The sequence below is a fragment of the Taudactylus pleione genome, unplaced genomic scaffold, assembly GCF_031769625.1.
Source record: "Taudactylus pleione unplaced genomic scaffold, aTauple2 ptg000493l, whole genome shotgun sequence".
Classification (NCBI taxonomy): Eukaryota; Metazoa; Chordata; class Amphibia; order Anura; family Myobatrachidae; genus Taudactylus; species Taudactylus pleione.
Window position 1 is genome coordinate 1,133,431 of NW_028284895.1, and position 12,188 is coordinate 1,145,618.

The window sequence follows — 12,188 nt, forward strand, 5'->3', positions numbered from 1 at the left end:
GGGTCACCACCCACAGGCTATACGAGCGTGCATTTTGATGGCCGCGATGGTCGTGACCATCGAAACTGCGAGCCGGAGCCAGCGGTTGAGGTTTTCAACCGCAAGCTCCGGAGTGATTTTGGCTCTATCAGAGCCAAAATCACTCCCACTGACATCACTAGTGAAGTCAGTGGGCCGGCTTCTGACGGGAGGCGTTCCCGTGGGAACGCCCCCGTCAGGGAGGCACGCCCCCTGCACGCCCACCAAAGGGCGCGTGCTGTCAATCAACATCGACAGCACGCCCCCTTTGATCAGACACAACGAGCGAAGGACTTTCCTTCGCTCGTCGCGTCTGGCGCATGCGCACGACGGAGCTCCCTCCGTCGTGCGCATGCTCAGTGCATAACATCGACCCACTTGCGAGCGGACAGCCGCTCGCGAGTGGGTCTGAATCAGGCCCTAAGTTTTAACATGTTATTTAAGGCATCCTACAAAAAACAGAACGAACATGCTAATTGGAAAATAGTGGTTGGAACATGACAGGCCTGAGGGACCACTCTAGAGGGTGCAGGATGTTATCCCAGAAGCTAATTGCCCTCCCATTATTCTACCCCTAATATGAACAGAACCAATATGACCAGAACATTTTGTTCTGCCTTGAATATGATCCTGCCAGTGTCCTTTATTACAAGGAAGTGTGCCTTAGTGATGGTTGATGTACGCCACTGTGGTGGCATTATTTGACTGTACTTTCGCATAACTGAAGGTAGGCCCCGCACTAGAGCACAATAATTTGTGAACTCTATCGGAAGTATGACTTCCACTGAAGACCTCAGACCCTGACACTAGCAGGGAAGGGTGACATCACAATTGTCCAGTTCCATGTGTCAAAGGGACAGCCACTGTTGAAGTTATCATCTCTCAGCCACCAAAGAACAGCCAACGCATTCTTGTAGACTGACCAATGTATTTTTCTTGGTCAAGCGCATCATTTTTCTTTACAACTACAAACATTGAGACCATCTTTCCTAGAAATCTCATACAGAAACAGTGGCATCTGTCTGAAAGCCAACATGCACATTACAGTCTTGTGTAAAGAGGGTACTTTGTCCCCTGGAAGAATCAGCCTCTGCCTTAGAGCATTGCACAAGTAAGGACCAGATTGAATTTCCGTCTGTGAACTCTCCTAGCAGCGCATTCGAAGCTAAATCAGAGAGTCTGCTTTGATCAAGATATTGTCACCGGGAACTCAGAGACCAGCCATGATTGCTATATATTTGTAACATGACACACGAGGAGGTGTCATCGGACCAAAAGGCAGAGCTCAAAATTGAAAATGATGGGACTAAACGCCAAATCTGAGAAGGTACAGGTGTTTTCTAGATAGGAACATGTAAGTAATTATTCTAGAGGTCAATGGACATCATATACTCCTTCAGTTCCATGTTGCGGATTCTGGGCGAGACATACACTATATAGACAAAAGTATTTGGCCACTCCTGTTAATTATTAAATTGAGGTGTTTCAATCAGAGCCGGTGCCACAGTGTACAAAATCAAGCACCTAGCCATGCAATCTCCATTTGCAAGCATTTGTGATGCAAAATGGGTCGTTCTGAAGAGCTCAGTGACTTCAAGCATGGCACTGTGATAGGATACAACCTTTGCAATAAGACGGTTCGTGAAATTTCATCCTTGCTGGGTATTCGGTATGATTAACTGGTTCAAATCCCGGCAGCGGCATCCCGGCAGCAGTGAAGATCCCGACCGTCCTAAGGCAAGTATAAACTAACCTAATTCCCCCCCCTAACCCTCCCTTAGGGGTGCCTAACCCTAATCCCCCCTCTAAGTACCTAAACCTAATCCCTTCCCAGCTGCCTAACCCTAAGCTCCCCCCGGGGGCGCCTAACCCAACTGCAAAGCTGCATACACATGTAAAGATTTTCTGTCCAACCAGCCAACTAGTTGATTGGTTGGAATGAAAATCTGGTAATGTATGGGAGTAACTGATGATCAGCAATTTGCTCCTAAAGGCCAGAAAACAGATGAAAATGGAACGTCAGACAAGTTTGTTACATTTTTTACCTCAACAATTTGTTCAAACAACAGTTTTTGTCCATTTTCCGGCGTTTGGGAGCAAATTGCTGACTGTCATTTGCTTTCATACATTACCAGATTTTCATTCCAACCAATCAACTAGTTGGATGGTTGGACAGAAAATCTTTACGTGTGTATGCAGCTTAAGTGATATTGTTAGAAAGTGGAAGCAATTAGGAACAGCAGCAACTCAGCCACGAAGCGGAAGACTACGTAAAATGGGTTGCCATGGCTGAGCAGCTGCATGCAAGCCTCACATCACCAAGTCCAATGCCAAGCGTAGGATGGAGTGGTGTAAAGCACACAGACACTGGACTGTGGAGCAGTAGAATATGTCCTGTGGAATGACTAATCACGCTTCTCTGTTTGGCAGTCAGTTGGGCGAGTCTTGGTTTGGCGGATTATGGGAGAACGTTACCTGCCAGACTGCATTGCGCCAACTGTGAAGTTTGGTGGAGGAGGGATAATGGTATGGGGCTTTTTTCAGGGTTTGGGCTAGGCCCCTTATCTCCAGTGAAGGGCAATATTAATGCTTCAGCATACCAAGACATTTTGGACAATGCTATGCTTCCAACTCTGTGGCAACAGTTTTGGGAATGCCCGTTTCTATTCCAACATGACTGTGCCCAGGCCCGATGAGAGCTGCGGCGGGCCCGGGGTAATAGGGGTTGTGGCCTAATCGCTGGAGGCTTGGCCACGCCCCCTTCCCGAAAAGAAAAAAAAAAAAGATATGCAGCGCCGCGCGCTGGGGAGAGGGGGCGCTCTGAGCCCTCTTAGCCCGGCGCAAAGCCAGGGGGGGCGCGATCAGTGTGATCGCTCCCCCCACAGGCTTAGGAGACTGCTGTGGGTGCTGCTCAGCAGCCACGAACAGTCTCCACTGCAGCTCAGCACACGCTGTGTGCTGGGCTGCTGTGAGGGAGGGGGAGCGGCGCTGGACCCGGGCCCCCACCGGGGCCCTCTGGAAGCCCGGGCAATCTGTACCTGCCCCCCCCTCTCGGCGCCCCTGACTGTGCCCCTGTGCACAAAGCTAGGACTATAAAGACATGGTTTGAGGAGTTCGGTGTGGAAGAACTTGACTGGCCTACACAGAGCCCTGACCTCAACCCCATTGAGCACTTTTGGGATGAACTGGAACGGAGATTGCGAGCCAATACTTCTCGTCCAACATCAGTGCCTGACCTCATAAATGCTCTACTAAATGAATGGGCACAAATTCCCACAGAAACGCTCAAAAATCTTGTGAAAGGCCTTCCAAGAAGACGGGAAGCTGTTATAGCTGCAAAAGGGGGACCAACTCCATATTAAAGTATATTTATTTGAAAACAATGTCATTACAGTCGCTGTTGGTGTAATGGTCAGGCGTCCAGATACTTTTGTCCATATAGCGCATATGCACCGCATATTGTAGGCAATACATCTATAAAACGCAGAATGCATGAAAAATTGCGATTATAAATGCAAAGGACAGCTCTTATGATAAGAGCTGTCCTTTGTATTGTGAGGACTTCCAGGTTTATGACCCGGGAAGTCCTACAGCAAGCCGCAAGTAGCGGAGGGGGTGGGTGAATGGCAGTGCTGCAGAGAGATAGCCTCGTAGTGTTCTATAGATGGGTGTATCGGGTACAAACTCCAGAAAGTTTTGCTTTCTGGAAATTGATACATATGGGGAATGAGGCAATGGCCACATTTTACCCTTAGTATATCCCGCCCCCTCTCCATCCAAATGAACAGGAATATTAAGTGTCCCGAGTTTCAAAATGGGTCAAACATTTTTTGAACCAACAACTAGTATGAGTAGAAACTGGTCCCCTTGTGTTATGCTAGACGTGGGATAATCATACAGTAAGTAATGTGTACATGGTTAGTGGTATGAGCTGGCACTTTAGCTGGTCCACAAGGACACCATCAGTGAACATATGTCAGGATGGTGCTCTGAAGAGCTTAATGAGCTATCCCTATTCATAACTGAATCTGGAATGGAGTAAGTCATTCTCGTAAAAAAAGCAGATAGCCTTAGTAACACATTATAGAGCCTGTGTGCTCACCTGCATTATATCGGTCCTTCTCACATTCTTCTGAGAGATGGAGGACAAACTGAAGCTCACACAGAAATCTTAGAGGTCTATAGAGAGACGCAGATGCAACGCAGATGGCCAAGGAGGATATTAGAGCAGGAATACGGGGAAAGCAGAGCACGGACGCTCCCCTATCTCTCCTCATACTCATGAGAAACCTGTATCTGCGCCTGTGTCTACACAGAGCAAACTTCTATTTGAGACTTTGCTCCTCCAATCAAAAACGCAGCAAAGTAGAAGCTGAACTTATGCCCCTCTGCACAGACCCCAATTCCGCTAGCAAAGTCACTGTCTGTTTCATAATAGCTATCTCCTCCCAAAGCCCATCTGTCAATCTTATTATTATGAAATAGCGTCTTCGTTATAAAAAAAAGGATGTGGACTAATAGCAGCAATAGGGGCACAGATCAACGTAATTGAGGGTGTTCAGCTCTATAAGTGGGAAACTGCAGGCACAAACTCTCATAGCCTATACAGAATAACAACCACAAACACTAACACATGCATTCCCTGTACTAGTCTGTATTAGGCAAAGACAGCTCTTTAACACGTGGTTCCGCACTGCGGTTACAGGTTTCCCGGGAAATCCCCTAGATTTTGAAAACATGTTTTTTAATTTAAAGAGAAAGTTTTTTTTCTTTCTAAAATGAGCATTGTCACTTTAATAAACTGCAGCAATATAAAGACAGGGACAAGTGGCACTAGAAGGAAAATGAATTTTGGCAGCAGACAGCACTCAGCCGCTTGGCAGAGAAAGCAGGAGCCACGTTCTCCCGAGCACAACTCGAGAGGCAACTAAGTGCGTCTGAAGAGGCCACCGAGCGTGTGCTCTCCAAGTGTTTACAGAAGACACGTCTGCACAGGACAAACATTGTTAGGGAAAGCAAATTACAGCTGCAGTAATAAATCATTTAGTTATAACTTAATTATCACTGGGGTACTCCTGCCGTTCACTGAGTTTATACGGTTCATTTGAAACGACTGCTTCCCTAAAACAGGCGGAGAAACAGCAATGGTTTTAACAGTGCTTTAAAATACCAAATGACAGAGATCTATACAATGTGGTTGATCTAAATCTGAGCCATTTATGGTCATTTACGATCTGCATGCCCACTGTCTGGTCCTAGGACCTGCCCTCGTATATGGATGACGCTGCTTCTTTAGAGGGTTTTTGGGTCTTGAAAAATGCATAATGGCAAAAATGTCACTTTGAAGTCCAACCTACTACCACCGCCTCAGGACAATGTTCTACGCTCATATCATAATTTCAGGCTCAAATATAGATCACATTAATCACGAGAGCAAGAAGACATTGGGACAGTACTTATGACTTTACTACTCTAAGGGGGTTTTATTTACTAAGCATCGGGTTCTAAAATCCGGCGCTTCCGACCGTGTTCCTGTCCGAGATTTAAAAGGGCAATGCTTTTACTATCCATGTTTTGCTATTAATTTGATATACGACACCTGTTTATCTGTGAGCGACTGAGTCTGTACAACGGAACTTGGCGTGGGTAAAAAGCAGCGGCATAGTAGCACTTTATATACAGATTCAGGCTCAGTGGCACACAGATATACCAGTGTCACATATCACTTTTATCAGTGCAGTCTCTCAGTGCATCTTAGTTACATCGCATTGCGACTAAGGCAGACTTTCGCACGAAAAATACTCTTGGCGCTAGCAGAGTTACAAGGGACCCGGCGCGCTGAGAGGGGCTGTTTGCCGGAACTGCAGCAATAGTGTATGAGGACACATCTGTAGATAAAGGGGAGTGATGGAGCGGTGGTGACAAAATTGTAAGGAAAACAAGACGGAAGGATGGTAAGAACAAAAAAAGTTTGGTAAATATTCTGCGTTTGAAAAAAGTGGCAAAAGGTAAATAAACAAGAGGAGGTAGTGAGATATCTACACTGAACGTGGTAGCGAGGGCAGGGGGCGCTGTTTGGGCCTGTCAATTTTCCTGTTTATTAACACTCACATGTAGCCTGCTCTTCTTTTATCCCCAGCATCTCCTGGCCTCCCCTATCTCTTCCCTGGTCCTTCCCCATGAGGCCATGGCCCTTTTTCAAGTGCACTATCTTATGTCTCTATTTAAAAAATGGGTGGGGGCGCCAATGCTCTCTCTGGCACACGGCACCAGAAAGTCTAGTTACGGCTCTGGAAAGGTGATGAGTGCAGTTTCTGGATGTAGAGTGTGAAAATTGTTTCTGCGCTGTTTAGCGGATTCCCATCGCGTTTTACAACTTAAGAAGTAACCAACAAATGCGTCAACCACTGTAATTGCATCTCCTTGGACGGAATCGGTATGTAAAACTGGCTGTTGGGATGCTTCCTGTCAAAATACCGACAGCAGCATCCTGATGGTTGGTATCCCGACAGGGGTTGGACAAGTATACTTACCCTTCTCCCCCTAACTTCTCGTAGTCTAACCCTGCCCGTTAGTGCCTAAACCTAACCCTTCCCCCTTAGTGCCTAACCCTAACCCTCACCTCCCTGCCCCGAAACCTAACGCTAACCTCGCTATGCTATGTAAACCTAACCCCCCCACCACCACGGCTAACACTAGGGGCACCCCGGACTTTTCTCGTTCAGGCTGGAGTCCTTCTGTGTTCCAGCGTCGGGATTAAGACAGGCGTCGGTTTTTTGATTCCTATCTCAAGTCCTGTGTCGGATTTTCAGCATCAAGATTGAGACCCGCGGCATCGGGGCCGCCAGTCTCAAAACTACATCCCCCTTGGACCAGTGGTCAGCATCTTTGAGCTGGCTAAAATCTGACTAAGCCCAACGAGCCCGATCCACGTTTATATCATATAGAAATAGTAGTAAAAAAACATAATCGTACCTGTTATTTTGTTCAGCCGAGCGCGCTTTGCCTGAAAGGAACTGACTTGGTTTATCTTCCTCTTCAGTAAAAGTTCCTCTTCTCGTTCTTTTGGGGGCAGTTTCAGAACCTCTTCTAATGCAAGTTCTGATTTCACAAGTTCTGATTTCACAAGAAACATGTTAAGTTCAGTTAGCAACAAATCCATCAAAACCCTGAGCACTGATTCATAAACTATGGTGCCACCGCAAACAATCCACATGCAATGGAAACACTGGGGCAAATGAGAGATATAAAGTCGGATGAAAGCAGGTGGTGCACAAGTACTCAGGTTACCGCGCGGTTAATTCAATTCCATGCGATGTGCAATACATCATGCTCCAGAACTGCACGTCATGCATCCTTCTAAGTTGCCGATTTTGCTGCGCACCCATAGAAGTGTGCGGCAGAAATTGACAATGCGCGGTATATAGCAAACATGTCGAGTCCAGAGGCTAATTGAATGGACCCCATAGTGTTGTGCTATTCAGACCTGATTCAGGGGTGATAGTTTGAGGAACAATTGGCAACACCACAAAAGAGGTGACTTTCATATAAAGTCTAATTGTAATCAATCTACTTGGGCTGACTGTTCGACCCTGACGTACGAGCGTGAGACGTGCAAAATGAGACAAGAAAATAAACCTGAATCTTGTGACTGTAAACATTTGGAATGAGCAAGCAGAGTCATAAAGAAGTAAACTAAGACCGATACTATGGAGAACTATTATCATATTAGGATACCTGATCATTGTAGTATCCGGATGGCAGACGGTAATAAGATAGACCAGCACTAGGTCGACACCAGATAATCGACATTCAATGGGTAGACAGGGTCATTATGTCGACATGGTCAAAAGTAGAGATGTGCAGGATCGGTTAGGATTTTCCTGCCAAGTTCTGGATTTTGCCCACCAAATTTCGGGTCTCAGAAAGAGGCAAAACGTCATCTTTCATGGACAATCATCATCTTTCATGGACTTTTGTCCATGAAAGATTATGTTTGTCCATGAAAGATGACGTTTTGCCTTTTTCTGAGACATGAAATTTGGTGGGAAAAAATCCAAAATTGTTGGGAAAATCCGAACCGATCCTGCACATCTCTAGTTAAAAGGTTGACATGGTCGTTCTGGTGAGTATTTCTCCCCTATCCCTAAACCTGATCCCTACCCCTAATCCTTACTCTAGTGCCTAACACTAAACACCCCCCCTTCACTTCGCAGCGTAAGCCTAACCTCCAACTCCTTACCTCCTGGAGCAAATATAAACAACACAGGGGTAAATTTTCTAAGATTCAAATTTGGTCGAGATTGCAATCTTGGGTGAGTTTAGGCATTTTTTTCAACTCGCAAATTTACTAAAGAAACTCAGGTGAGTTTTGGAGAGATTTCTCTCTTTTCACTGTGAAACTCGGGTGAGATTGCAAACTCGAAAAAACTCACCATCAGCCAAACTCTGAAGTACTTTTCATGAAAAAGATACAACTCTGGAATTTACTAAGAAATGAGATTACAACCTCGGGTGTAATTGTTGCAAACTAGTGTCAAATAGACCACCTCCTGAGGTGAGAGTTTGGCAGAAACATACACAGATCAGTGTGATTTGTGTATGTTTCTGCATTGAATCAGTATTGTAATGGTTAATGTTCATAAAAAAAGAAAAAAAAATGACATAGGGTTTCTTCCCCCCCCAAAAAAGCATAACCAGCCACGGACTGCTTAGCCAGTCCTAGCTCCTAAAATGAAGGGGGGAAAAACATGTAGGGTTCCCCCGTAATTTAGGAACCAGCACCAGGTTGCAGGACCAGTCCTGGTATTAAATATAGGGGGGGGAATGCATATTGGTCCCCCTATATTTAAAACCAGCACCGGACCCAAACCGACCAGGGTGTAATGCCACACAGCCAGGAGAACCTCTCCCCGGGTGTCCCCGGACAAAGCATTAACACCCCAAGCCGGGGATCTCAGGGAAGGTTGGGACCCCCTCAAGAAGGGGTCCTCCCTCTCCCGAAAACCCAGGCTTAGGGCTGAAGCCCGGGGCTCTTCCCAGCACCCCTGGGCTGTGGGTACGGAGGTAATAGTATTGTAAAATAGTTCAAACAGTGGAACTGCAGGTGCCAGCATGCCTGCCCTTTGGCACTTGTGGAACCCGTACCCCCACTGTAAAATAGATAGTTAAATAACCACAACACACACACACAGTGTATAGTACAGCTTCATTACATACCTACCTACCTCACTCACACATACTTTACCTGCTGCCAGCTAGTCTGTCCCCTTGTCCATGTAAAATCCACTGGGAGTACCTGGAAAAAAATTCCTATACTCACCTACATCCTGGCGCCGCTCTTAGTAGCATCCCCGTACTTATCAAAATAAAAAAACGAGCGAACCGATCCAAGGCGGACAGGTGTAAGTATATGGTGTCACATACACTACGCAAAATGACAGATGATCGTGGTCATCTGTATTTCCCACGAGCCGCTAGCCAATCAGCGGCCGCATTACATGTAGCGGCCGCTCATTGGCTGGGACCCGCTTCTTAGTAAATTTGTGAGTTTCAGGAGCCTGAAATCACCCAAGTTTCGGCGAGGATAATAGAGATTAAAAAAAAAAACCTCGATCAGACTTAAATCTAAGTAAATTTAACCAAATGACTTATTATAAATAAAAAATGAAATACTGAAGACTGCACATCATCTGACAAAGAATCCAGCCTGTAATTTGCACAGATATTGTAGCTGTAAAATGATCTCCTGGAAGACACTATGGGCCTGATTCAGCAAGGATCGCAACTGCGATTGCAATAGCGATTACGCACGCAGTCTCACTGCGATCAACTGCTAAATCCTATGCAATCGCCATGCCGTCGCAGCACAACATAAGGACGCCTACCTTACACACATCCGTAATACTTAGCAAGACTCCGAAACCATCGGTGACAGAGTACCATCGCAGTCTCACCCACACTTGCACAAGCTCAGACCTAACCGTCCGGTACGCAGTGAGAGCTCAGGCTGCGTATGGCATCGCAGAGGATAATTTATGCACGCCCCTGCAAAGGCATACAACATTGCGTGCAACAACATTGCGTGCGTAATCGCAATTGCGATCCTTGCTGAATCAGGCCCTATACTCACAGGGAAAAATAAGAGTTATGGTAGACTTACCTAGATAACTCCTTTTCTTCGAGGTCCATAGGGTCCACAGGGATACCATGGGGGATATTATGGTTGGAAGACCAGGCACCAAACAGTTAAAGCTTCTGCTCCCAGAATGCCCCGGGGTCCTTCCCCATATATACCCCGCCCTTAGCCATAGGACTTCAGTTTAGTTAACAAGCCTCAAGGCAGGAGAAGGAAAAAGGAGAAGGAAGAACAATCGTACATCAGAAACACTCATACATAAGATGAGGGAATCTGTGACCAAAAGAATATAACCCAGGGTGGGTGCCTGAGGACCTCGAAGAAAAGAAGTTATCTAGGTAAGTCAACCATAACTCTAATTTTCTTCTTCAGGGTCCATAGGGATCCACAGGGATACCATGTGGACGTCCTAAATCAGTTCCCCTTGGGTGGGGGATGCTCCAGAGCAGAAAGGAAGCATCCTGAGAGGCAAAAGTATCAAAGGTATAAAACCTAAGAAAAGTGTGGGCAGAATAACCACGTGGCTGCCTTACACAACTGTTCAGCGGAGGCACCACCGTGCTTGGGACAGAGAGATCAGCCTGTGTGTACACCTGAGAGATAGTCATGCGTAGCCATCTCGCCAGAGTCTGCTTATCAGCTGGCCATCCACGTTTGTGAAAACCATATAATACCAAAAGAGCATCTGATTTTCTAAACAGAAAGGTCTGGAGTCTGAAAAGCTGGAACAACAATTTCTTCATTCACATGAAAACAGGACACTACCTTAGGAAGGTATCCCTCCTTTGTACGAAGAACAGCTTTATCCTGGTGAGAAATCAAAAATGGGGAGCGACAAGAGAGCGCTGCCAAATCAGAGCCTCTGCGAGCAGAAGAGATCGCAAGAAGAAAAAGTGTCTTTGCTGTTATCCACTTCAAATCCACAGAGTCTAGAGCAGAGGTTCCCAAAGTCCGCCAGTACAGACCACGTTTTAGGGATATCCAAGCTCAAGTCCAGATGGTTAAATCAAATGGACTGAGGTACTAATTAAGTCACCTGTGCTCAAGCATGGATATCCCTAAAACGTGGACTGTAATGGCGGACTTTGGGAACCTCTGGTCTAGAGGTTCAAATGGGGAAGTCTGTAGTCCCTTAAGAACCAAAGACAAATCCCACGGTGCTACCGGTGGAACAAAAGGAGGCTGAATTCGCAAAACTCCTTGGAAAAAAGTTCTAACATCTGGTAATGAAGCAATCTTCTTCTGAAACCAGACTGACAGTGCAGAAACCTGCACTCTCAAAGTGGCCAGGCGTAGACCTTTGTCTAATCCTGCCTGAAGAAAAGCCAGGACCCTAGAAATCCTGAATATCTTAGGATCATACTTCCTATGGGAACACCATTGACCAAAAGAATGCCAAATAGATGCAGTGAGAAGCAGGCTTCCGTGCCCTAATAATCGTTTGAATTACAGAACTAGAAAAACCTTTCGCTCTTACGATGGAATATTCAAGAGCCAAACCATCAAAGCCAGACGGGGTAAGCCCGAATGTTGGCAGGGACCCTACGTTAGCAGATCCTGCCATAGAGGAAGAGGGTATGGGCTGCCTATATGGCCAGATTCTGGATGTCGTTGAACCAATGACGTCTGGGTCACAGCTGGAGCCACCAGTATTACCATTCTGCCTTCCTGCTTGACTACTCTGAGAACTCTTGGGAGTACAGAAAACGGAGGAAAGAGATACGCCAGCTTGAAATCCCATCTTACCAGTGCATCCACGAATGCTGCTGATGGGTCTCTGGACCTGGATCCGTACCTGGGGACCTTGTGGTTGTGGCGTGATGCCACGAGATCTATCTCTGGTAGACCCCAATTTGTTTATCAGGAGCTGAAACACTCTCGGAGTGTATGTCCTGGCGACTTAGGAAGTCTGCTTCCCAAGTACTCCCGTTATGAATATTGCTGAGAAGCAGATTACAGATGCCTCCCTGATGATTGAGGTAGGCCACTGTAATCGCACTGTCGGACTCGATCTGGACTGGCCTATCCTGGA

The 12,188-nt window shown here is 46.3% G+C and overlaps 1 protein-coding gene across 2 annotated transcripts in view; it reads right to left on the bottom strand.

The window, feature by feature from the left end:
* Window positions 1-12,188, bottom strand: part of PHF20L1 (PHD finger protein 20 like 1) — a 123,117-nt gene that overhangs the window by 53,682 nt on the left and 57,247 nt on the right. For both annotated transcript variants that reach the window (XM_088449714.1, XM_088449713.1), the window contains one exon: window positions 6,994-7,134. In XM_088449714.1, coding sequence (XP_088305840.1) covers window positions 6,994-7,134 — 141 coding nt within the window. The remainder of the gene's footprint in view (window positions 1-6,993; window positions 7,135-12,188) is intronic.